General features: G+C 43.2%; 1 protein-coding gene across 1 annotated transcript in view; it reads left to right on the top strand.

Annotated features, from left to right (window-relative positions):
- UBL3 (ubiquitin like 3) overlaps positions 1-10,101 on the top strand; it is a 64,554-nt gene extending 54,453 nt beyond the window's left edge. Inside the window, exons 3-5 of the mRNA XM_049647417.1 lie at positions 3,247-3,333; positions 9,474-9,551; positions 9,874-10,101. Coding sequence (XP_049503374.1) covers positions 3,247-3,333; positions 9,474-9,551; positions 9,874-9,926 — 218 coding nt within the window. The 3' untranslated portion in view covers positions 9,927-10,101. The remainder of the gene's footprint in view (positions 1-3,246; positions 3,334-9,473; positions 9,552-9,873) is intronic.
- The last annotated feature ends 17,035 nt before the right edge of the window (positions 10,102-27,136 follow it).

The following is a 27,136-nucleotide window of genomic DNA, read 5'->3' as shown; positions in this document are numbered from 1 at the left end:
TGATTCCAATTATTTTTGTTAGAGTGTTTTTTTTTTTAAAGATAGAAACATAAAACCCAATTAAGATGCTTTATCCTTATTAACTCATATACAACCACAAGCACAAGTATAACTCAAAAACCAATAAAGTTCGAATTAACAACATTAATGTGCCAGATGATGTATATTTGCTAAAACCAACTCCCTCCTTGCACCACAAGTAAAGGACCACTGAGCTTGGCTTGCCTCTGCTACTGTGTGCTGTATGAGGACCCAGTTATCTGCAGGTTCACCACAAAAGCTTCCTTCACACAGTGTACCCAATTGTCACTTAGCAAGAATGCATTGTTTACGTATTTAGCCAACCTCCGTTCTTTTCTTATGAGCCTCTTGACAATTAAAGAGGTACTGCTTGGTGCCAGTACGATCATAAACTGCATATGTGGGCAATAAATCCCAAGGCAGTACAAGGTGATTATTTGAACGATGTGGGTAATCTCTTCCAGATTATCATTAAAATGAAAGCATGATTTAAAAATTCTTGAGGAGGACTTTTAGACCCTAGGAGCACGGCTGTGTTGTTCATGAACTCAGGATTCATAGACCTGCGCTTGAGAAACACTGGTTTAGACAAATACTTTCAAATGACTGGATCTTTTTTCCATTGGTAACCAAGGGACTAAGGGTAACCTCTAAAGGTTAGAGGTAAGAAGGAATTTCAGAAAAGCGGAAGAAGATTAAACTTGGGGCCCTAAGAATATTAAATTTTCTTCATAGCCAGGCAGGACAGATAACTATAGTAGGAAAAGCATTTAAAAATTTTTTTCTTTTAATGTTTATTTATTTTTGAGAGAGAGAGACACACACAGCATGAGCAGGGGAGGGCAGAGAGTGAGGGAGACACAGAATCTCAAGCAGGCTTCAGGCTCTGAGCTGTCCACATAGAGGCTGACATGGGGCTCGAACTCGTGAATCATGAGGTCATGACCTAAGCCAAAGTTGGACGCTTGACTGGGCCACCCAGGTGCCCTGGAAAAGCATTTTTAAATACCTGTGTAATAGTGATGTTTTACTAAATATGATATAGAAGATTACTTCTGATTTGGGGAGGAGAGGGTAAAGGTCAGTTTGGACATCGATGGTATTGTAGAAAATGTTACACAAGACAAAAAAGGGTAGTCCCTCTTAAACAGTAATTAGTGGAGGGCAGCATTGTAACTTGTGGCAAAAAAATATACCTTTACCATCATAATTGTTAGACTTAGATATTAAAATTGCTTTTAATTCCTTAAAAATCCTGACAGAGTAAACAAAGACAGGACTCAAGTGCAGGTGTTTGCCATAAATGGTGTCCCGAATGAATGAACCGCCATCTACGAGCACTGAAATCGTATCAATCTTACGTTACTTATTTTCACATACAAATTTTTGAGCCCAGCCTTTCCTAAGTTTACCACTTCTGCTTTGCAGTTTTAGACAATGCAGGGAATAGGAATCAGTCATTTTTATTTTATATAAAATATTTAAATTAAAAACCTAGCTCTACATTTTATCTCGATACACCAAAGGTCAGCACATGTAAATATTTGCTAATATGAAATATTAGTGCTAATAATGAAAGTGTAGTAAACATTAAATGAGTAGAAAAAAAAACCACTTGGTGCGGTGTATTTTTGGCAACAGTTAGCTGTCCTTGGTCTGCTCTGGCAGTTTAGCGGCATATTGCTAATAGGCGGAGTAATCAGACACCTAGCTCTTACCGGGTTGGGGTGCAAAACAGTAGCCACTCAATACATGTTACTGGTTGCTGAAATTCCTCCTTAAAGCATTGTTCTTCTGTAGGTCTTGCTAAATTTTAGATCCTCTGAGAGGGGAGGGTAGATAGCATATTAAACCCATGAAGTGCATGGAAATCACAACAGTCTCTAAAATCATGAAGTGTGTACCTTTAAGTTTCTGCATCTCAAAACAATAGTTTAAATATTTTTAGAATATTTTTTTTCCAGTGAATTAGACCCTGTCATTTGTCTTTATTTATATGGACACTTTCATCTTGACCAGAAATAGTCTATTAAACAGTAATGGGGGGGGGGGGCGGGGAGGTGGGGGGACGGACCGGGAGAAAAGGTACCGGGAGCTGGGGGAGAAATGACTCCAGTGCATGTCTCCTCTCCCACTTCTGTTGTGCTGAGTCAGTGGGGGGCACGCTTTTATCAAGTTCATATTCGTCATTTTGAACACTCAGAAGGAAAGTGCACTACTTAGCTCTTTTCTGTCACTTCTCTTCAGGATATTTTAAACTCATCCTTGTGTTGATAGTTACCTCCTGGTAATAGGAGCTTCTGTAGGAAACAAACACATCATACTAGAATTCTTGAGAGAGATAATAGAATTCTCAAATCTTTGTCACAGTAGGAACTTAAATTATTATATCCACCAGCTAGTAAAATGACTAACCCTGGACCCTGGCCAGTACCAGTCCTTATTAAATCATTATTTTAAGAGAGTAGTATTCCATATTTCACTATAACATACGTTATACACAAAATGAAATATTCTGTTACCCATCCAGTTTGTCTTTTGATTTTCTTTATATACTTCCCTAGCTTTCATATTTGTGTAGTATCTTCTAATATATGTTATTTTTCGAGTTTCGTCAGAGTATTTGGGCAAAGTGAACTAAAAGTTGTGTCTTCTATAATGTTTATCATTTGGCTTCAGAAGACAACGTAATAAGTCAACATCCAGAAGTAAACATCGTTAATTTTTTTTGTTATTTTAAAATTTTTTGTTCTCCAGCCTTATTGAGGTATAATGTTTTTGTTTTTCTCTATATGGGTATATTAAAATCTTTGTTAAATTGTTTCTAGCTTCAGATACATAATTTAACAGGTACGGATATCGGAACATTGTAATATTCTTTGTTAATTACTGGTAATAGCAATTAATTTTCAAATGACATTTCACTTTACCTAGGATTAGATTTTTTCCCCCATCTTGTTTTAAGTTTTAAACTTCAGGACTATATTTTGTTCTTAAGCAAAAACTAGTCTTTCTGTAGCTCTTATTAATGAGAAGCACTACCAAGAACCAGGCAGGCCTGCAGTGATTGACTGTTGTGAGTGGTGACTGTTTCCATTATTGGGAGGCTCCAGGTGTCTTCTTTGATGTGTTCTCTATCCGATTTGTATCTGAATGTTTTGAACAATGAAATAATACCTTAACTCTGTCTTTAAATACACCTAACAGTTCACTCCTTCTTTTCAGACTGGGAGGAAGAACAGGTCAGCAGTCCAAATATTCTACGACTTATTTATCAAGGACGATTTCTACATGGAAATGTCACATTAGGAGGTAATAATCACCTTTGTAATGGGATTTAATGTTTACTTCATGCAGCATTATTCATTTGTTTGTTTAAATGCCTTGTCTGGGGGCACCTGGGTGGCTCAGTTAAGGGCCGCGCTGCCTTTGGCTCAGGTCATGATCTCACCGTCCGTCAGTTCAGAGCCTGGAGCCTGGTTTGGATTATGTGTCTTCCTCTCTTTCTGCCCCTCCGCCGCTCGTGCTCTGTCTCTCTCTGTCTCTTAAAAATGAATAAATGTTAAAAAACATTTTTTAGGGGCACCTGGGTGGCTCAGTCGGTTAAGCGGCCGACTTCGGCTCAGGGCACGATCTCGCAGTCCGTGAGTTCGAGCCCCGTGTCGGGCTCTGTGCTGACAGCTCAGAGCCTGGAGCCTGTTTGAGATTCTGTGTCTCCCTCTCTCTGACCCTCCCCCGTTCATGCTCTGTCTCTCCCTGTCTCAAAAATAAATAAAACGTTAAAAAAAAAGTTTTTTAATTAAAAAAAACATTTTTAAATGCTATTGTCTGATTTTACAAAAAAATTATAATTTCAAACTCATAAATTCTGCCTATTCTTTACATTTTGCATTCTCATAAATTTAAGTTTAGCACTGTGATAAGTATTTACTCCCTTATGAAATAAACTCTCATTAGAAGTAGTCTATACCTATTATTTTGTGAATTTAATTTTATTGTACTTTTTAGATAATATAAATCAGATGTAATATTTTTAAGTTAAAGCCAGACACACAAAGTAGGAAAAATTTATGATAATTTGTTTTCAGTTTGACTCTAACTGATACAATTGCCCGTCGTGCAAGAATGAAGGTAAAGGAGTAACATCAGAGAGACAGTGTAGTACGGGGATTAAAAGCAGATTTAGAACCAGATGGTCTAAGCTGTATCCTAGCGCCACCACTTCCTTCTCTGTACCCTTGGGGTAGCTACCTCACTTTTCTCATCAATAAAATGGGCTAACAACAGTGCCTACCTCCTAGGTCGGGAGGGTCAAATTAGTCTGTCTTCAGAGCACTTAGAACAGTGCTTGGCACACAATAAACACTTTTTTGGTACTACTGCTCTTTACATGTGATTGGAGAAATGTAGCTCAATAGTGCCTCCTAATGGGGTACATTCTCTACCACCAGCAGGGTTTGTAAGTATATTCTGATAATTAGAGATTGGTAGGCAAATGAGGTGATCTACTTTTATATTTTTGTTTAAATATAGCATGACTTTTTTCTCTAAACCTAACAATGAAATGTTTACTGTGTTTCCTCAAAGGTAGGATATTTTCATTCGTTCCTTCAGCATGTATTTATTTCTTACATGCCACACGGAGATACAGGGTCGAACAAGATAGAATCCTCAGGGTGCATTAGTATTGCGTAGTGGAAACGGATAAAACCCACTCAGCGTAGGGGGTGATAAGGGCCGGCGAAGATGGATGCGAATGATTTATGATGACAGTATCAGGCAGATGGAGCATTGCAGGACAGCATTTCACTCACGACCAGGGTTCAGTGGCAGTGTTAGATAACTAGTCTAAAAAGTGCTGCTGTCTACCGAGCTACTTTCAAAATGTAGCTTTGAAAAATGTTTTCAAAATAGTAAAAAATAGAACCACCATATGTTCCAGCAACTTCACTTCTGTGTTTTTACCTGAAAAAATGAAAACCCTGACTCCAAAAAGATAGCCGCACCATATTCGTTGCAGCATCGTTTACATAGTCAAGATGTAGAAGCAACCTGTGTTTATTGATGATACGCATTTCTGAAGAAAATGGGACACACACACACACACACACACACACACACAGGAATATTAGCCAGCCATAAAAAAGAATGAAGTCTTGCCATTTACAACATGGAAATAAGTGAAATAAGTTAGAGAAAGACAAACACCACATGCTCTTTGATATGAGGACGATCGATAAATACAGAAACGAACAAACCAAGCTCACAGAACAGATTTGTGGTTGCCAGAGGGGGCAGGTAGGAGAAATCAGTGAACTGTGTGTGTGTGTGTGTGTGTGTGTGTGTGTGTGTGTGTGTGTCTTAGCTGAAATAAATTGAAGAATGAATGAGTGATATAAACTAAGCATTAAAATAAAATAAGTTATTAGAGGCTATTGATCTCTCGGCAAGTCCATTCATCTCCAGGTAGCTGACCCCCCAATCTTTTTTTTTGCCTGTAGATGGTTCTTTTCCAAGTATATATTACACATTTGAAACAAATAAGTAAAACTAAATAAATAAAATACAGCTTTTTTTTTTTTTTTTTTTTTTTTTGGTTTTGTTGTTCTTTTTATAGATCTTTCACAAAGTTGCATGGACCAACTCCTTCATGAAGGATAGGCTATCTTTAGTCTTTACTTGATTGTCTCTGCTGCATATAAGCTCTTGTGATGTTGATTGAGTTTAATATCTTAACTGCATGGATGAATCTTGAGACTCTGTTTCCGTTTGAGTATTGACGTATGTGAGAAATTTCCCTTACGTCTTTCATTATCTTTTTGTTGTGGCCCCAAAGTTTCAACTTTGTATTAAAGGAAGATCATGGGATTTGTGTTAAAATCAAACTCCTGATTCATTCCCATTAAAGTGTAAATTTTTACTAGTACTTCTTTGGAATTTGTGTTTGTATAATTAACAGATTGACTTGTTACTATTTTCCTTCTGTATTGCTGTCAATATTTTCAAAAACAAAATAAACGACTTCTGGTCTTAGTGATTTAGACAAATAACATGGAAGCATAAGCCAGACCTTTCAAGTTGATCAGTATACCTGGGTGTTTGATAAAGGTTGAATAATAACATTCTACTGTTTGTTTCTTGGTCACAATTGTTCTTTTTAGTCTCCGTGTGTTCTTGAGTGTGGATAATAAAGGAGACGGTACACAGGGCCGTAGTAACTGTCTTCAGATGTTTGAATGGCTTGTGTGGAGAAGGGCGTAGGCTAGGTTTGCATGGCTTGAGACTTGCTCTGGTTTAACCTCTGAATTAGACTTAGGACCAACAGCTGGAAATCAAGTGGACAGATTATTCAGTACAAAATTATGTGAACATGTCAGGCTGCCTAAAGAAGGGATATATCACTAAGGGAAAAGAGTGAAATCCTTGTTATTGGTTCCGTACAAGTAGTAGGTACAGCCATGGGTGGGGTTCAGGCACTTTGTGGGTGGTTAAACCAGGAGACTTGGTGCTTCTAGTAATTTTTTTGTTACCAAGTTTCCTTAAAACATAGCCCTGAATGTCCTTTTTTGAGATACAACCTTTTAGTTGCATAGAATTTCAGTCTACCAAAGAAATGGTATGATAACTGTCTTATTAAGGATAAAGAAGGATAAAAGAAAATAAGATCAGCTACAAGTTTGACATCCAATACATTCCAGATCATTGTTTCCCAAAATGTGCCGGAGACTCTGGCATAAGAATCAGCTGGAATACTTATTTTGAAAAATGCAGATTTCTGCATGCTGGCTAGTTGGAGGAAAGCTCTCTCTCTCTCGCAGTCTCTTTCCCTCCCTCCCTCTCTTTCTCTCTCTCTCCCTCCCTCTCTCTTTTTCCTCTCCCCCTCCCCATCTCCCAGTCTACAACTGGAATAATTGAATTCCTGGGTGATTTTTATGTAAGGTTGAAAACTGTTGTGGATATTGTACGGTGTCACAGTAGAAAGCAGAGGCATCCGCAGAGAAGGAAAGAGAAAGCCTCTTACATTCTTGTATCCCTCTTCCCTTTACCTTCTTTGATACTGTTAGCATCAATATCTACTATTTCTAGTTAAAATTCAAATGCAGAAGAAAAATAATAATCCCCATCAAATGTGTAGCTTCAAATGGTAAACCTTTACCCAGCAGCTTCCCAGGCCTGAGCAGCGTCTCCATTCACTTACCTGTTTTCTGAGATTCGTTGCTTTCTCAAACTGATGATGACCAGAACAGGGTGGTGTTTACCGCCTGCTTTCTTTGTTCCGAGCCCCGTAAGCACTTTCCTTGGATTACTTCATTTAATCAATACAGCTGGAAGGGGCAGGTGACAGAATTGCCATCTCCAATTTGGGCACGGGAAACTGAGGCCTGGGAGCAGGTGACTGACTTGCCCGTGACTCGTCTCCTGTTGGCAAGTCGCAGAGATGTGATTTTCAACCCAGATCTGGCTTACTAGATAGAGTCCAGAAATGGAAGGGGAGTGATATGCAGCTTTAAGTGCAGTCAGGTTTTCCCAGTACACTTAATGAGACTTTTTATAATAGCAAATCTTATTTGCATTTTATTGTTAAATCAAACCTAGGGGATTCTCCGGAAAAGTCCCTCCTCTTCTTTCATCGTAGTGTGTATTTATGAGCCATCCTACTTCACTTGAACTTGAGAAGTCAAGAGAGTAGACCAAATAATGGCTGACCAACTTTAAGTAAGATGGAAGCTCACCTTGGTTACGTTAAATATTAATAGCATTGAAGGTATTTAGTACTCTTCTTTAAATCTGCATGTTAACCATCATCCTATAGAGCAGGATTTCAGAAGCAGGTAACGGGAGGGCCACACTTGCCTGATTATAAACCTGCCTTAAGTTTGTAGTTAGTGAAGAGAACGTAGTTCTGGATGTCAGACCTGAAACATCCCGCCTGTGGCAATAACTTCCTAAGTTGTTTTATACTGGTTGCTTCTAATTTTATATACAGAATAACAAAGACATTCACCATGAAACTCAGTGTTTGTATTTGCTCAAGTGGTTCGTGGACATATGGGTGTGTGTTACATTATTCTACGTCTCAAACTTTTCATAATAAAACCGTTCTATTAGGAATGAGAAAAACCTTTTAAATTAAGACTTAATTAGAAAACAGTGATTATTAAGAATACCAAGACAGTGATTCTCTTAAAGTAACCTTTGAGAGAAAATTGTTTTCTAACTGAATTCTACAGGGTTGAGAATAAAGATTTAAAATTAAGTTTGTTGTTTCTTCTGTTTCGACACCACGGTGGTATGTTCAAGGCAGTAATTTTCTTAAGTGACTGCATATTTCACAGATAATTAGATTTAGAAACAAGTCTCTTTTAATCTAAACTTTTCCCTAATCTAGAAAAGGTAGTCTCGAAAAATTTTTTTAGTTTCTTTTCTCCTCTTGTCCCCTTTTCTCTTGTCCCCTTTCTTTTTTTTTTTTTATTTTTTTTATTTTTTAATATATGAAATTTACTGTCAAATTGGTTTCCATACAACACCCAGTGCTCATCCCAAAAGGTGCCCTCCTCAATACCCATCACCCACCCTGCCCTCCCTCCCACCCCCCATCAACCCTCAGTTTGTTCTCAGTTTTTAACAGTCTCTTATGCTTTGGCTCTCTCCCACTCTAACCTCTTTTTTTTTTTTTTTTTCCTTCCCCTCCCCCATGGGTTTCTGTTATGTTTCTCAGGATCCACATAAGAGTGAAACCATATGGTATCTGTCTTTCTCTGTATGGCTTATTTCACTTAGCATCACACTCTCCAGTTCCATCCACGTTGCTACAAAAGGCCATATTTCATTTTTTCTCATTGCCACGTAGTATTCCATTGTGTATATAAACCACAATTTCTTTATCCATTCATCAGTTGATGGACATTTAGGCTCTTTCCATAATTTGGCTATTGTTGAGAGTGCCGCTATAAACATTGGGGTACAGGTGCCCCTATGCATCAGTACTCCTGTATCCCTTGGATAAATTCCTAGCAGTGCTATTGCTGGGTCGTAGGGTAGGTCTATTTTTAATTTTCTGAGGAACCTCCACACTGCTTTCCAGAGCAGCTGCACCAATTTGCATTCCCACCAACAGTGCAAGAGGGTTCCTGTTTCTCCACATCTCTTGTCCCCTTTCTTATGCATTTTCTCTTGTCCCCTTTCTTAAGCATTTTCTCTTGTCCCCTTTCTTAAGCATTACGGATATCTGTGTCAGACTAATGGCCATAGCTGGGCAGAATAATTTCTGAATTGTTTCTGAGAATATTGACCTAATCTCATTTTGTAAGACGTGCTCTAACTGGTAAGAAGTTCAGTCTGCTGAGGAAGTCCTGCAGAAAGCGATCGATTCTTTACGTGGTTTCAGTTCCGACTGGTGATTTCAGTCGGTCAGTATGTATGTCACAAACTGCCTTCTGCTTTTCCCATAGCATTAAAACTTCCTTTTGGCAAAACAACGGTGATGCATTTGGTGGCCAGAGAGACATTGCCAGAGCCAAACTCTCAAGGTAAGCCGGGTACCACAGAGGTTGTTACTCACTTGAGCCGTGGAGACAGGCACTCGAAATGGTTCTTGGTTTTTTTTCTGAACCTTCTGAGGGAAAGGAAGTTTTCATTGTTTATGGACAGAGCTTGTTAAGCAAATAACCAGACATCCTGGAAACAGGCTATAATGAAAACAGGCTATAATTATAATTACAGCTTTTTAATTAAAAAAAAAAAAATTGCAGACATTAAAAACAAATTCTTACTATGTTTGGATGCCACCCCTCCCCCCCAGCCCCTGATTCGAGCACTTTGGTAAGCAAGGCTTCTCTGCATTTTCTCTAGGTCAGAGGAATCGCGAAAAGACTGGAGAGAGTAATTGTTGCGTAATCCTGTAGACACCGTGTGCTGCGTGTGCTGTCATGTGGTCTATGTCTTTCACGCTGCTGGGACAGAAGAGACCCGACATTGCTTCGGAAACCCTTAGGAAGAGTCTGCCTGTAAATCCATGGACCTGAATGATCCCATGAACACTGTCATCTTTCCTCATCAAAGTAAAAAGAACCAAGAACATTTTTTCACCATGCGTTTTTATTTCTAGTATCTTCGTTTCTGTTGAGCAGTTTTAAGATCTATTGGTTTTTGGATGCTGTCAATCTCTAGGTGCACAGTAGTTCGCAAGTTACCTTCCTAGCGGAAACCATTTTGCCGCCACAGAAGTTTTCATCACCAGAACTAACAAATCAAGTGTTCCAAATATAGTTTGCACTAAAAAAGATTGACATTATTTTCTTCATCAGCAGATTTTACAACATGGTTTATGGTACCTTAAAAGTGCTCGGAAACACAATTCCGCACTGGAAAACACTCGGCAATTAATGAAGTTAATTAGTGGGCCCACTGGAGAGGGAAAAATGGAATAGAAATGGAAATTGGGTGAATTCTATCAAAGTCAGCCACGGTGGCTGCACTGGCACAGAGTACAAAACTGAGTGTGACTATTTTCATGGCAACAAACGAAAAAACAAAACGTGCCTGTTGTTTAAAGCACTTGGCGGAGAGCTGACGAAACGAATTGCTTTTCCTTTCACACCTGCACTCCTCAGTCCCGCGGTCACCGAGTGCTTGTCCACACAGCACAAAAGGGGTGCGAGTGCGCTTCCTAGCCTTAACGTGGGAGGGTCAGTTCCATTCTCGTAGACGTTCATTGCCGCACAGAGATAATAGAAAACCTCATTTACTTATCAATTTTATGTATTTGAAGATCAGCAAATTGGATTTTTCCAAAATTGCTCGTCTGTAAGTGTCCAGTGTCACACTCACTCATTGGGGTTCAAATGAATTCTTAAAATTGAAATAATTCTCCATAGTGACCGATTTTGTTTCTTTATGTAGTTTGCATTTGGTATTAGTGCTTGCAATTGTATTAAAATCAAAAGCTGATTTTTAAGGCGTACTACATGATTAAGGAGGCCATTCTTTTGTTTTGTACCAATAATTTAAAAATTGATAATGCTAAAACCAATTTGCACAGCACTAAAGCATGAGCTAGTTTCATCTAAACCTGTAAAGATATAAAAGATTTTATATTTTTTCACTGGGAAGAAATTCTTCCTGGATGAAATTACAAATATGTGTAGAATATATTTAATAAAAAACTTATAAAATACCTAACTATAGAACTTAAATATAGATTGGCGTGTAGTATATAGAACAATATTCCATATAAATAACTTTAGCCTTTATGAGAACGAAGTTGCAGGCTGACATTGTGTTCTGTACTTTAAGTGTCCATGGCCCTTAAGAAGACTTTAAGTGTAAATGGTTTCCAGTGGTCAGCTTTGTCTAAAGGTAATCAGGTTGTTTTACTCATTGTCAGTGCTTTGATGAAAAGGCTTTATATGCAGTAGATCTACGAAAATATTGTTCATACTGATCAGAATTAAATTTGTATAGAGCAGAGTTTTAAAATGAATGTAAATAGCACTAAACATTTTCTTTCTGCAACCTGTACTTAGAGATTCTTTCTGTAAACTAAAAATAAAATATCGTAGTGCATTTATTTCAGTGGTAATTTTCAAGGTCTTGATTAAGTTGATTGTTGTTTAAGCACCGTCTCATCCATGTTAAAATTGTGTTCTACTTTTATTTCTGAGTCTTTAAAAATTTTGTGTCATATTCCATTGTTAGTTTCAGGAGTATTCACAGTGTATCTTTGATATTTAACCTGGTTAATTTGTGCACAGAGCAACAATGGGTAGAATTATGCAGTCTCTGTTATCACTAAAATCTTGTATCCGGATGTTAAATATTTATATGCTTTGTTGACTAGCTCAAATGTGAATTCCGTTAGTGTTTGACTAAAGAAGAATCTGGTAGTTACTACATTGGGCAATTAAGCCATTTCTGGCTCTGTTCTTTTGTAAAGCAAACTACTGGTGATTATTTTTAATACCTGTTTTAATTCTAATTGCTCTTCTGTTTTTCCAAAGTTAAAGACTATCAGTTCATTATGATTGAATTTGTATGATGGTTTAAAAAATACTCTCTATTGGTTTTCAATATATTTTTCTGTGTGTTCTCCTGTTACAAATTTCCCTTCTACAAGACCTCAATTTAAAGTTTGCAAAATGGATAAACTCGTTCATTAGTAGAGAAAGAATTGTGTCACTTAATTCCTAATAACATTGTTGTGCAAAATGAAAAAAAAAAAAATAGCAGTAAAATTATATACTGAAAACACCAAAAATTTAGATGCCTTAATAGTATATACACGAACATACTCAACTATCCCTCTTAAAATAGTTCCTTGGACTGCCTGATGATTACAATATGATTTATCATATCCAAGGCTACTATTGAAGATCCCTCTGCCAAAAATAACAGCTCACTTACCGAAAGGTAAAGGCTGCATAGATCTGGTAATGTAAATAAAGCCTGAATTATGGGCCTGTGACCCTGCCCAGTGCTTGGTATCTAACTCACCTCTTTTACCTAAATTATCCTAGACTCTGTTAAGTGTTCTGGACAAGGCGAAGCTTTTCTTCTTTATTAAAACCTCAGCATGTCTCCTTGATCTGAATTATTTGCTTTCTCTTCGAGATAGGTTGTATCTTCTCCTATCATGAAAAATATAGTATCTAACATCGTCAGTCACATTAAATGAGGTTTTCTCATAACAAACATTTATCCTTAGTTTTATGTCATCTGACCAATGTTGCAGAAATTTCTGTTAGCTGATTGTGGTAGACAATGTTTAATGTGAAAAGAAATTAAAACTTTCTTCATCTGTTGTAGAATATTTTCTTCTTTTAAATGGCTTCTGCTTGTAATTTTGGTGCATTTTCCTATTCTTCACTGCTTTTCTCTTTTTCTTCCCTTCGATTTATTTCCTTACGTCCTGCAGTAAAATCGCACTGCACCGGCCTTTACCAAAATCAAAGGGAAATGACTCCTCAAACTTCGGCATGCCCTCACGCCACCCTTATTGGTAACTGTCACAGGCAAGCCTTCGGTTTTTTCCCCATAACGGCTTTGTAGTAGGCAGACAGCTGACAGTCGCTTCGTAGCCAGACAGCAGACAGGTGAGAGGAGGGCTTGAGGGGGGGCGGATAACCTACCGTTCTGGCCGCCAGCCTCTCTCTAACCGCGGGCACCCCAGCCTGGTGGAGTGGGCGTCTTGGCCACGGCAGCGGGTGGCCACTGCGGCCCCCTCGGCTTCTCCCCCCACCCCCCGCCACCTAGTGCGCTTTCTTCCCAAGACCACAAGGCACGCGAAGCTCTTTTAGGGACTCGGCAAGAGGGGCGTGGCTCCTGGAAGAGTTCATGGGCAAAATTAAGTGAGAAACCCGCAATCCTTGGGGAGTAGAGTTTAAACCAGCACTAGAGTATGAAAACATTTTCCTTACTATTTGGTGGTCTTTGACAATGCTCTCAAATGTTTGTCCTTGAATACTATTTTGTTGTTGTTGTGGTTCTGCCTCTTTTTCAAGATCACAGCTTTCAAGAAATACAGTGTAGACATAGGACATCAACACTGGAGAAAAGGGAGTGTCAGTTTCTCCTAGGATTTCCACCAATAAAAAGAGGTAAACACACATTTCTTAAAATGCCTTTAGAAGGGATTTGTGTTTGAGTTGTGAGAATCTATCCGGGTTTAAAGAATAGTTACTACATATTCAAACATTACTACCTAATTTTTATTTTTTACATTTCTTGAGCTGTGTTTTGGCATAAGAGAAGTCTACGGTGTACTGAGAGCAACTTTATTCAAATAATACACGGAGGGGACAATCTAGAGGGGAGTAGTGGCTGACAGGAAGTGGTCCTGGAACCTCGGGTTCCGCTGGGGGCTGCTTCTGGACTTGCCAGACACTGCACACGACAAGAAAACGTTGGGGGCTGTTTAGTACAGCGGTCTGCCCGATAAGATCGTTTTTCCAGTAGTCTGGAACCTGGCCGTCTCGGGTCCCCTGGTTCTCTGGGGGCATCGCTTCCTGGGTTCCACCAATCTGTGTGCCACTTTTTGCCCTCGTGCTTCTCAGAAGCACTTTTTAACAGTCCATTCGACTGGTCCTCAGTCCTCAGATTTCAGAATGCCATGAGAATACCCGGGCTTCGGAGTCAGGCCTGGCTTCAAGCTAGCGACTTGGAACAAGTTGTTTCATCTGTGGGCTTTGATTTTTTTTTTTTTTTTCATATAGAATAAGAATAATACCTATTTTGTAGGGTCATAAGGTTATTTTAAAATAAATATCGAGAGCACTGTTTTGCCTAAGAACTTATCTGGCAAGCTGGCAAAGCTGTCAGAAGTCTTTATGGCAAAAATTAAATGCCAGGCATCAACAGGGACTCTACAAAAAGTAGCTTGCAAAAATGTCAGAAAGTATATGGAGACTTGTAAAAAGTTTTTTTTTACCGTATATTTTTGAGAGAGAGCGTGAGCAGGGGAGGGGCAGAGAGAGAGGGAGACACAGAATCCGAAGCAGGCTCCAGGCTCCGAGCGGCCAGCACGGAGCCCGACGCGGGGCTCAGACCCGTGAACCTTGAGATCGTGACCTGAGCTGAAGTCGGACGCTCAACCGACTGAGCCACCCGGGCGCCCCTATGTTTAGAGACTTTTAAAACGAAGACATGAAGTGGGGAGATCTTAAAAATAAGCCTTACATTAGAGGAAAAGTAGAGGACCCAGTAATTCACCAGTGAGACATGGCTTCAGATATGGATACCAGGTTATAGAGCTTGGACGATAATCCTAGAACTAGACGTGTTAACAGAAGAACGCGATTCAAAATTTGAGATGAGATTTATTGACTAAAATGTAAAAACAGACGTGTACGTTGTTCAAAAGAGGCCGAAAGGGGTGGGAAGCAGGGCCGTGCCTAGACACATACATGGAACTTCACAGATGTGAGGGGTGAGGTGGGTGAGAAGTGTCTGATGATGGGGAGAGGAGGCAAAAATACGGGCTAACGCTTCAGATTCGGGCTACTGATTTCTGAATCCAGGAACCACTGAGGCAAGGTACTTGTGCCGAAGGAGCAGGACCTCCCTGGAGTTTTTTGTTTTGTTTTGTTTTGTTTTGTTTTGTTTTTTTTACGTTTATTTGTGAGAGAGAGCACGGGTGTGCGTGAGCAGGGGAGGGGCAGAGAGGGAAACAGAAGATCCGAGGGGGGCTCTGCCCGTGACCCACGAGCCCGATGCGGGGCTTGAACTCACAAAAAGTGAGATCATGACCTGAGCTGAAGTCAGACGCTCAACCTACTGAGCCGCCCAGGCGCCCCGGGACCTCGCTGGAGTTCTTATTCACCAAGACGATCCGTTGGCTCTTGGCTCGTGGAAATGCCGTCTCATGGTTGTGTCCTCGTAGATTTCTGTGATGATCAAAGTAATTAAGCCTGACCCTGCTGAGTGCTTCTCCAACACACTCCCCTCTTCCTCGCTGGCAGGGCTCTGATTTTTTTTTTTTTTTTCCCACTCTTCGCCCTCCTCCCCCATGTGGCTCAGGGAAGCGTGGCCTTGTCCCAGCTCCCAGGCTAACTCCCATTCCCTTAGGCGTGATGGTTTAGAGGCGGCCATGGGACCGATCCTGGCAAACGGAACTGGAAGGGAACTCGGCTGATGGTGTTTCTACAGAAAGTTCTCACTCCCAAGGGGACCTTACAGGAGACTGTTTTGCCTCCGGACATTATTATGGATGTCACGATGGAAACCTCTATAGCCACCTTGTGACCCTCGGGTGGGCCGGCCTGGGGCCAGAGCCAGTGCCTTGCATTTGCAGAGCAGAAAGACGGAAAGACTCCCGGCCCCCGAGTGTACCGCAGAACCGCTTTGCCCGCGTGAAGCCCGTGCTCGAGACCTCCCGAGAGCCCATCGCATATATTTATTGGCGACATAAACATCCTTAATGACACCTAGAAGGGACGGCTAGACATCGACGTGCCCTCCAAACCGTATGAAATTAGCGTGCAAAAAGATGAGAGAAAACTACGAAATGATTCTGCGTTCGCATCTCTCAAGAATCGATCTCTGTCGCGAATCGTCCCGATGGTGAAGGAAAAAAGAGACATCTGAAGACGATCAGGCCACAGGTCAGCTCTCCGATCTTGTAACGTTTTAGAAGGCATGAGCCGCAAAAGGGAGGGTGGACACAGAAATCAGAGATGGAGGTGCTCAGCGTCCAGCCCCTCTGAGAATAGTGTCAGAAAGACTTGGAATGAGGTGGCGTTGACAAAATAATAAAAAGTACATGTTTGCTGTGTTCAAAACAAAAGAAAAAGCAGGGATATACCGCTGGTCGTCAACCCTGGCTGTCCCTTAGAGTCACCTAGGGAGTTTTCTTTCTTTCTTTCTTTCTTTCTTTCTTTCTTTCTTTCTTTCTTTCTTTTCTTTCCTTTTCTTTCTTTCCTTCCTTCCGTCTTCCTTCCTTCTTTCCTTCTCTTTCTTTCTTTTCTTTCCTTTTCTTTCTTTCTTTCCTTCCTTCCGTCTTCCTTCCTTCCTTCTTTCCTTCTCTTTCTTTCCTTCCTTTCTTCCTTCCTTCCTTCCTTCCTTCCCTTCCTTCCTTCCATCTTCTTTCTTTCTTTCTTTCCTTCCTTCCTTCCTTCCTTCCTTCCTTCCTTCCTTCCTTCCTTCTGTCTTCTTTCTTTCTTTCTCTCTTTCCTTCCTTCCTTCCTTCCATCTTCCTTCCTTCCTTCCTTCCTTCCTTCCTTCCCTCCTTCCTTCCTTCTTTCTTTTCCTTTCTTCCTTTCTTTTTAGTAGTAAAGCTTGGGCCTCTCACATCAGCTGGATTGATTCTGCACACTTGTGGCTTGGAGCAGTTGCCCGAGTTTCTGCAGAAAACAGAGCCACGTTAAATACCAGGAATACAAAGCAACACAGTGGAGAGGTGGGAATGTAGAAGTGAAAGTGGGATTGGAAACCAAGTGGGATGCTGGAGACAGGAACAAGGCGCCAGCTACACTGGGCTCACGCTCCCAGACCCCGGCCAGTTAACGTTTCAGGATTCTTCAAGGACGCATGCGCTGAGTGACCGGGTCATATGGTGGCCGGGGGGGGGGTGGTGGTGAAGGGGGAGCCCTAGACCCCCTCCCTCCTGCTGGCCCTGCCACGTGCTCCCCACCGCCCCTGCTCCGGGAGCCCAGGAAGGCCCAGCCAGCCCTCCCAGCATCCTCGGCGCTGTCCCTGATCCCTGTGTGGCCCAGGATGCCCACTTCTGTTCCCCTTGCCTCCCCTCATCCCAGAAACCCTCTCACCGGGCCCTGAGGAATTCAGGATCCGGCAGAAATCCGCCACGTTGCCTCAACCTGGACGTTTTCTCTCATTTTCTCACTCCCCCTGAAGGGTGCTGCCTCCTGGGCAATCCCGGGAGTACTGTTTTCAAAAGCTGTCACTGCCTGAGCGCGTCCGTGGAGACAAGCGTCATTCCATGGCCGTGCCGTGGGCTCGCACTACGGGGGAGAAAACAGGCCCAGAGACGTACAGCTTAGTTTTTGACCCAAGAGGTTCACTTTCCTAGGCAGACACTGTTCCCGAAAAGAATCTTTGTTGTTTTCTTTTGTTTTTAAAAGTAATTTTTGCTCATTGTACAACATCTCGTGATTACAGAAAAGCATGAGGAAAAAGAGACTAATCCCATCCTCCAGAACCAACCACTAACATCTGGGTGAATTTCTTCTAGTCCTCTTTGTTAATATGTATACTACTAAAAATAAAAACAACAGACACTACAAGCCAAGTTTATGTATTATTTTTCATCTTGAACATAAGTATGCATCCACAGAATATTAAATCTTTGCACACACGTTTGTTTGTAGCTATATAATAGTCCATTTTGGAGGCATATCATTTTCATTGATGCATTTAATAAATGTCTAATATAAAAATTGCAATGGAATAGTAGCTCACCGGAATGGCTAAAAAATAATTTTAATGGTATTTTTTTATTTTTGAGAGACAGAGACAGAGCACGAGCGGGGGAGGGGCAGAGAGAGAGGGAGACGCAGAATCCGAAGCGGGCTCCAGGCTCCGAGCTGTCGGCACAGAGCCCGACGCGGGGCTCGAACCCACGAACCACAAGATCTGAGCCGAAGTCAGACACTCAGCCGACTGAGCCACCCAGGTGCCCCTCGAATGGCTAAAATCAAAAGGATGACAATATCAAGTGTTGGCAAAGATGTGAAGCAACCCGAATGCTCGCGTATTCTTGGTGAGCCTGTAAATTAGAACAACTGTTGTACAAAACGCTCTTGTCGATATCTACCAAAGCTAAAAATATGTATATCTTGGGACCTAGAAATTCCACTCCTGGATGAATAGTCAACAGAGACGGATGTTTGTCCATGAAGGACATGTACAAGGGTCTTCATAGCTACTTGATTCACAAACAAGAGGCAACCCAAGTGCCCATCAACAGCAGAATGGATTTCTAAATTGCGGTATCGTTCATACAGTAAAAGATTATAGGGCCGCGGAAGACAATAGCCACTGCTACGTGCGACAGCATTATTAAAGGGAGAAGCTAGACATAAAAAAATATATATACTGTATGAGGTCATCTAAATGAAGTTCACAAACAGGCAAACCTGGTGTTTGGTGATGGAATCAGAATAACATTACCCTTTGCTGGTGAGGAGTGCGATTACCTAGGAGAGAGAATGAGGGGGTTTTCCGCGGTGCTGAAAATATTCTTTATGTTGAAATGTTTACAAGGGAGTGTGCATACACCTCTAACAACCGAGCTGTTCGCTTAAGATTTATGTGCTTTATGTAATCTCTGGATATGAGTTAGAGCTCCATAAAAACAAAGGGCAAAGAAAGAAATTTTTAACGCACACCAGGAAAGACACGAGGCACTAGGGATTTAATGACAGTAGTCCAGGCCGCCTCCGAGCTTCCTGGATTTCACCTAATTTTGGACATGTAAGCTATTTCAAGCATTTCTACACATAAATCAATACGAGAAATTATTAGGAAAATGGTGAGGCGCCCGGGTGGCTCGGTCGGTTAAGCCTCCAGTCACGATCTCACTGTCGTGGGACTGAGCCCCGTGTGGGGCTCTGCACGGACAGCACAGAGCCTGCTGGGGATTCTCTCTCTCCTCTCTCTTCCCCACCCCCACTTGCTTTCTCGGTCTCTCTCAAAATAAATAAACTTAAAAAAAAAAAAATTTCCCCAACTTTGCATCTGGAAAACTCCAAACCCACAGGAAAGTTGCAAACATTGTCTAATGACAACTCATATAGCCTTCATCTACATATCCATCATTTGTTACCGTTTTGCCACATTTGCTTTCTCTCTAGACCTGTAAAGACAAATAGGTACATGGAATACAAAGAAACAAAGATTTGGGAGGTGAGTGCTGAATCCTTTGAAAGGATTCGTGCCCCTTTACCCCAAAATCCTGTGGCATCTGTTTACTGACAAGTATTCAGGGAATTCATTTCACAGTCAGGATATTTAACTGATTTGAAGCATGTTATTTAAAATACAGCCAATATTGAAATGTCCCACAATTGTCCCAATAACACTCTCTAAGCTGTCTTCCCCACCCCCAATCTAGGGTCCAATCAAGTTATCACACGTTTCATTAAAAAAAAAATTTTTTTTTAATGTTTATTTATTTTTGAGAGAGACAGAGACAGAATGCAAGTGGATTAGGGGCAGAGAGAGAGGGAGACACAGAACCCGAAGCAGGCTCCAGGCTCTGAGCTGTCAGCACGTGGCCCGACGCGGGGCTTGCACCCACGAGCTGTGAGACCGTGACCTGAGCCGAAGTCAGATGCCCAACCGACTGAGCCACCAGGCGCCCCACAGATTTCACTTAATTCCACGTAACCTTAGTCTTCTTCCTCCCAGGGGAATCCCCTGTTGTGTTCGTCTTTCAAGACATTGATATTCTTGAAGGGTCCAGGCTAGTTGTTGTGTAACCTCTTGAGAGACTTTCGAGTCTGTTTACTCCTGCTTCTCTGTCCTCCTTGCTCCCGGGGGACCATTCTTCCATCCCGGCTGTGAATCTCCTGCCATCAGACCAGGGAACCCATTAACCTTTTTCCTGTGGTCCTCAGCTCCCATGAAGGGAACCGAACTTCCGCCCCCTGGAGGTAGAGAGCTGTGGATGCGGGGGCGGGGCGGCCCTCAGTCAACCCTCCTGGCTGGGTGCGCGGGCCACTGTCACACTTAGGTGCTGGGACCAGTGAGCACAGCTGGGTGGGAGAATACATATAAAAATAGGACACAAGCTGCCCCAGACACCATTATGTGGCCTGGAAACCTTATTTTGAGAACGTTATATTCTAAAATTGAGTGAAGCGAAACTGGAGAAAAGCGAGAGTACAGGAAAGCCATGGAATGAATATAAGGAGCCCAGCCTCCTGTACGGAGCCCGATTCACACCTGTTTTCTTTCCAGATCATTTCCCAGCAGCAGGGTGCAGAGCATCTGTGATATGTGAAAACACCTCAATTAAAACTCCATTCTACTGTCGATGCACCTTTGGGTTGCTTCTTGATTCTGAACGAAGAGGCCATTAAGATTCTTGTGTATGTATTTTAAGGACAAACACAGTCTTCTAATGCGATTTCCCTGCTCACCCCTATGCGGGATCAGAAAATCGGGCACATGTATGGTTTCGGAAGCTATGTGTGATGGCTAAAATTTTGTGTGTCAACATGACCGGGCCATGGGGGGCAACCAGATGTTATTCCGAGTATTTCCGTGAGGATGGTTTTGCATGAGATTAACCTTCAGATTGGCAGACTGAGTCGCGCAGATTGCACTCTGTGATATGGTGGGCCTCATCCAATCAGTTGAAGGCCTGACTAGAACAAAAAGTTGCCCCTCCTGGGCGTGAGAGAGGATTCTTCCTGCCTGCTGGCCTTCAAACTGGGGACATGGGCTTTTTTTCCTGCCTTTGGACTACAACTGAAATATCGGTTCTTCCTGGGTATCAAACCCGCTGGCCCTTAGGCTGGAACTATCCCACCAGCTTCTCTGGATCTCCAGCTTGCCAACTGCAGATCTTAAGACTTGCCAGCCTCCTCGATTGCATGAATCAGTTCCTTATAATAAATCCTGTCTCTACGTGTGCATACATCCTATTGGTCCTGTCTTTCTAGAGAACACCAACACAGTAGGCAACGGATAATTCTTAAGAAATGTTAAAGATTCAGCAATATGGGTGGGGTGTGCTACCATAAAAGCTCCCAGGGATAAAACATCTTCAGGGATCCTATGTCACTACTTTTTTGTTTAGTCTTTTTTTTTTTTTTTTTTTTTTTTTTTTTTTTTTTTTTTTTTTCCCCTTTCCCTACCAGCTTTGAACTCTGATGGGTCTGCATATTAGAACGTCTGTGGGATTCTTATGCTCTCTGACATCAGTGGTCCAGCTGTTTTTTTTTTTTTTTTTTCAGCTGTTTCACTAGAATATGCTGCAACCTTGGCCGATGAATCCCTTTCCTAAATATAATCGAGTGTTGCCTGTGCTCTAAGCATAGGTGAGCCATCAGGGATTCTGAGTCAAATGGAATGATTCCTGCTCTCAAGAAGCCAATAGTCTAGTGGAGGCAGATGATAAGCAGAATTTATAAGCCAGCAACTGTGATATAACCTGACAGATACGATTGTATATCCACGAGATTTCATGAGAACACAGTGGGCCAGTACCAGTCCGAAACAGGGAAACCAGGAAGGGCTTTTGGGAGACGATAATGTCCAAGTAGAATCTTTAAACACGAGTAGGATTTTGGGGCACCTGGGTGGCTCAGTTGGGTAAGCGTCTGACTTCGGCTCAGGTCATGATCTTGCGGTTTGTGAGTTCGAGCCCCGCATCGGGCTCTGTGCTGATGGCTCAGAGCCTGGAGTCTGTTTCGGATTCTGTGTCTCCCTCTCTCTCTGCCCCTCCCCTGTTTGTACTCTGTCTCTCTCTCTCTCAAAATAAATAAATAAATAAATAAACATTTTTTAAAAATGAGTAGGATTTAGGGGCGCCTCGGTGGCTCAGTCAGTTACGCACCACCTCTTGATCTCAGCTGAGGTCATGATTTCAGGGTTGTGAGTTCAAGCCCCACACTGGGCTTCATGCTGGGCACGGAACCTACTTAAAAGAAAAATGAGAAGGATCTGTACATCAGCGTTCAGTGTTCAGCATTATTCGCAAAACCCCAAAGGCGGAAACTACCCAGATGTCCATCAACAGATGAACGGGGAAGCAAAATGTGGTATTTCCATTCAATGGAATACTATCCGGCCTTTAAAAGGAAATTTTGGCACATGCTACAACACGGATGAGCCTTGAAGATGCTATTTCACGTGAAACAAGCAGACACAGAAGGATGAACATTGTGGAGGTAAAAAGTAAAATAAAGCTTGCCAGGGGCCGGGGGGGAGGAAGGAATGGGGAGTTGGTGTTTAATGGGGACAGCGTTTCAGTTTGGGAAGATGAAAAGAGTCCCGAAGATGGACGGTGGTGATGGTTGCACAACAGTGTGAATATACATAATGCCCCTCAATTGCACACTTAAAAAATGGGTAAATGATAAACTTTATGTTTGCATATATTTTACCACAATAAAAAATAACATTTTTTCAAAAATATGAGTATTATCCAGGGAAAGGGGCATGGTGGAGTGTCAGAAGGGTGGGGTGGGGGCACCTGGCCAGGAGATTTTGAGATTTTGAAATACATGACCTTGAACGAGTACGTCAGAAAGTTGAGGCTAGAAAGGTGGGCAGGGAGCGTGTCATGAGGAACCTGGGAAGCCCTGCCAGGGACTTTGCACTTTTTCTGAAGACAGCCGCCCGAATAAGTGTCACCCACTTTCACAGCACCCCGGATGGGCTCTGATCATCTGGGCGTAATTCCCACCAGCCTTTCTAGCGTGAGAAATTATAAATTGCTCTTGTCAAAAAATGCTTGTGATCAGGGGGCACCCGGGTGGCTCCGTCAGTGAAGCGTCCAACTCTTGATAATCGGCTCAGGTCAAGATCTCAGAGTTTGTGAGTTCGAGCCCCGCGTGGGCCTTTGTGCTGGCGGTGCAGAGCTCGCTTGGGATCCTCTCTCTCCCCCTCTCTCTGCCTCTCCCCTACTTGCGCTGTCTCTCTATCAAAAATAAATGAATACTTTTAAAAAATGCATGTTATCAGAGTCAGCCTTATAAATACAGAGAACAAACTGATGCTTGCCAGAGGGGCGTGGGCGTGGGATGGGCAAGATGGGTGAAGGGGAGCGGGAGACACAGGCCTTCAGGGATGGAGTGACTAAGTCTCGGGGACAAAGGCACAGTGTAGGGCAGGCAGCCAGTGGCATTATAGCAGCCTTGTGTGGTGACAGATGGTAGCTACATTTGTGGTGAGCCCAGCAGAACGCACAGAGTCGTAGAATCACTATGTTTCCACCTGCCACGAACGTTACGCGTCAGCTACGCTCAAATTTAGAGACTTTAAAAGCAAAACAAAAACTGCTTTTTCATGAAGAATTCAAGCAGTCCTAAAGATGGAGAGATGACCGCAAGCCCCTCGCTCCTAAATAAGACCACGATCTGAGTCTTTTCTACTCACACTGTGGGTAGAGACAGTTAATGAGCAAAATCACTTTTAGAAACTCAGGGTCGTGAAATAGAAGCTGTCTGGAATTCTGTAGGCGCTGCATTTCAGTTGCACTGGACAAAAGAGACTCAGGGGAGGTGAGAGTTACTGAGGTCAAAGGTCACGTAAAAGTTTCTCCGCGCGAGAGGGCTGTTTCCCAAAGATCCCCGTAGGATCAAAGAAAGCAATTATGAAGGGGGGGGGGGGGAAGAAAAAAGAGGCTGGCTGATTATTTATTTCTGTAACTTTCTGTATCAATGTCAGGTAACACCGATCGATTCCTTTCTCCAATGGATGAAAACGTTTATGCTTCTTCCAACTGAACTCCTCTGAATTTTTTGTCGGTTGTGTGATAATTTTGGTATTTTTCAGATTCCTAACACATACACTGTGCTCCGTAATTACGTGTTCCCATGACTATTTAGTTTTGACCCTATATTTAAGTGGATTCCATCTTCCAATCCACTGTCTAAGGCTTTGGTTGCTGTGGTCAGTCTCACTAGCTTCTTTGAGAGCTGATGGTGTTTTACCGGGTGCCTGGAAACTTCTCCGCGGACGCCAAGAGTTCAAAAGCTTCTCCAGGGTGAGCTGCGGAACAGGGCCTTGAGGCTGAACATCTGCAGGATCGTGGGGTGTACTTTTAATCTGCAGATTCAGTTCCCTCTGGGAAGTTTTTTTGTATATCTCTTTGAGCACATCTTCTGTTCTACCTGTCAGTCCTCTGCTGCAGGGACGCCAATTATCCTTATGTTGGATTATCTTCATGTTCGCACCGTATCTAGTATCTTCCCTGTTTGCTTTAACATTCGTGTCTCTCCCGTCTGCCTTCGCTGAGATTACTTCAAGTCTTCCTTCTGCGTCAGCATTTCGGTTTGCAGCAACAGCTAGTCCTTTGGTTTTTAAACGTATACCTTAGTGCTCTAATTATGATGCTCCGGGGGTGTGCGGAAGGAGGCAGGGGCAGAGGGGAATGGAAGGAAAGGAAGAAGGTTCAGATGCACTGCTGCGCAGTCCCTGCGGAGAAGCTCCAGCCTGCCCTCTCTGTCCTGTGGCTGAGCCAGGGTTCCCTCCGCCTGGCCGGGGTGCCTTTCACTCCCACATGGGGACACCCTCAAGGTGCAGGCTGTTCTCCCGGGACCCTCCCTTCTGCTGCAGAATCAGCACCATTTGTTACTGTCTCCCCTTTCTCTACCCCCCAAACTCCTCAGTCCCTCCCTTGACTCTTTGTAAAGTGCTCTTTCTATTCACTTCTCAGGCTACTGGCTACACGGAGGGAATAACAGAGCCACCAACGAACTCATTGTTTTAAGTAGTTATTTGATCACCTACCTGCCTTTTGACAATCACTTGCCATGTTTGACTTCCCTTCTCGTTCACTCATTCTTTGTTTATTGATCACCTACAAGCCATGTATGGGGGGGGGGGGACACCAAGAGTTCAAGGACAGGTGATACAGCCTCTGCACATAGATTATGATTCATTTCGTGACCCGTCTCCTCAGTCATCAGATATTCGCAGCTTGCTGTTAGCTATTATTCTGTTCCTCTCTACCCCCGCCGCCCCCACTCTGTGCTGTCGGCATCTCTGACTTTAGAATATTACAGCAACCATCTCCTGCACAGTCCTCTTTGCCCAAGACTTCTCGGAGACATATCTCGTCCAAATAATGTTTTGTTTTTTTTTAATTTTAATTTTGTTTTTTAAACTATATTTTAAAAAAATATTTATTTTTGAGAGAGAGAGAGAGAAAGCAAGCAGGGGAAGGGCAGAGAGAGTGGGAGGACAGAGGATCTGAAGCAGGCAGCACAGAGCCCGACTGGAGGCCCAAACTCACAAATCGTGAGATAGTGACCTGAGCCGAAGTTGGACACGTAACGGACTGAGCCACCGGGTGCCCCTGAATAATGTTTTTACATAAGTCTTTTCAAAAGCACTGTCTTCCTGACTCTGCCCAAGCACTCATCAGCGACTCCTTTTTTTATTTAATTTTTTTACGTTTATTTATTTTTGATAGAGACAGAGCACAAGTTGGGGGAGGGGCAGAGAGAGAGGGGGAGACACAGAATCCGAAGCAGGCTCCAGGCTCCGAGCCGTCCGCACAGAGCCCGACGCGGGGCTCGAACCCACAAACCGCGAGATCATGACCGGACGCTTAACCGACTGAGCCCCCCCAGGCGCCCCATCCTTACTTCTGACCATAATACCCAAGCTCCCAGGCACGGTCCCGTCCTGGGGCTCCAGGCCCTGCCTCTGTAGTGAATATTGCAGACTGGCTTGTCCACCATCCATTCCGGACCCTTCCAGCGTTCCAACATCAGCTGTGCAAGCGGAGGCTAAAACCCCATTTTCCTGACTCCCACGCAGCTAAGTGAGCGTTCCAGCTTTGATCGTGATCCCCGGGGTCGGATGCGCTCGGGTGCGATTCTGAGGCGGACCTGAGGTCCGTGGGAAGAGAAACAGGGCACAGAACATCCAGTCTGCCGGTAGGGGTCGCGGCAGGGGCGGTGGGTTCTGGTTGGGAAGCGGCGACTTCTGGCGCACACAGGCAGCACGTCCTAGCCGGCAGCTTTCCGACCTTGACGGAGGCCTCAGCTCCGCGGCAGCCCGGCGTGGCCGCACAGCTGCGGGGGTCATTGTCAAGGGGCTCGGCTGGGAAGCCCCGTGCTCGCCCTTTCCTCTCCGCTTCCCTAGCCAGCTCGGTGGCCACTTTCTGCAAGGATGACCTCTGACCCGTGCCACTCAGCTTCAATTCTCCCTGCTCCCCAGGCCGGCCTCCCCTCTGGCCCCAGGAGCACCCTATTCGCCTTTGCCCCATGGCTTCCTTCCCACTCGCTCTTTCCCCCGTGGACAGCCCTCCCCCCGAGGCCTCCGGTTCCAGAATCAGACCCGGCCCCGTCTCCCCCGGGAGCCTGCGCCCTGCTCCGTGGTCTCTACTGGGCGGGGGGAGCACCGCACCCGCAGTCAGAGCAGCCCACGGTCTCAGCTCCTCTCCTCCAGTGGTGATCCCAGAAAAACTAGTCGCCGGTCTCCGTTGCCATTAAACGCAGAGGCCGCGCCGCGTGAGCCCGGCCTTCTCGTCCAGTTCCAAAGTCGTCGAGACTCCAACCGTCTCAGCGAAGCCGCCTCCCAACTCCAGAGAGCCAGGCTGCTTTTGGCGCCTTTCATTTCAAGTTCCCTGGCATCTTTGGTCCCTGACACCTTCTCCCCAAGGTTGGCTGTGCGCACGTGGGGCTGTTGATTTTATTTTATTTATTTATTTATTTATTTTTTTTTTAATTTATTTTTATTTTTTTATTTTTTAATATATGAAATTTACTGTCAAGTTGGTTTCCATACAACACCCAGTGCTCATCCCAAAAGGTGCCCTCCTCAATACCCATCACCCACCCTGCCCTCCCTCCCACCCCCCATCAACCCTCAGTTTGTTCTCAGTTTTTAACAGTCTCTTATGCTTTGGCTCTCTCCCACTCTAACCTCTTTTTTTTTTTTTTCCTTCCCCTCCCCATGGGTTTCTGTTATGTTTCTCAGG

This window comes from Panthera uncia, assembly GCF_023721935.1.
Source record: "Panthera uncia isolate 11264 chromosome A1 unlocalized genomic scaffold, Puncia_PCG_1.0 HiC_scaffold_16, whole genome shotgun sequence".
Classification (NCBI taxonomy): Eukaryota; Metazoa; Chordata; class Mammalia; order Carnivora; family Felidae; genus Panthera; species Panthera uncia.
This window is presented reverse-complemented; position numbering and strand designations above follow the sequence as displayed.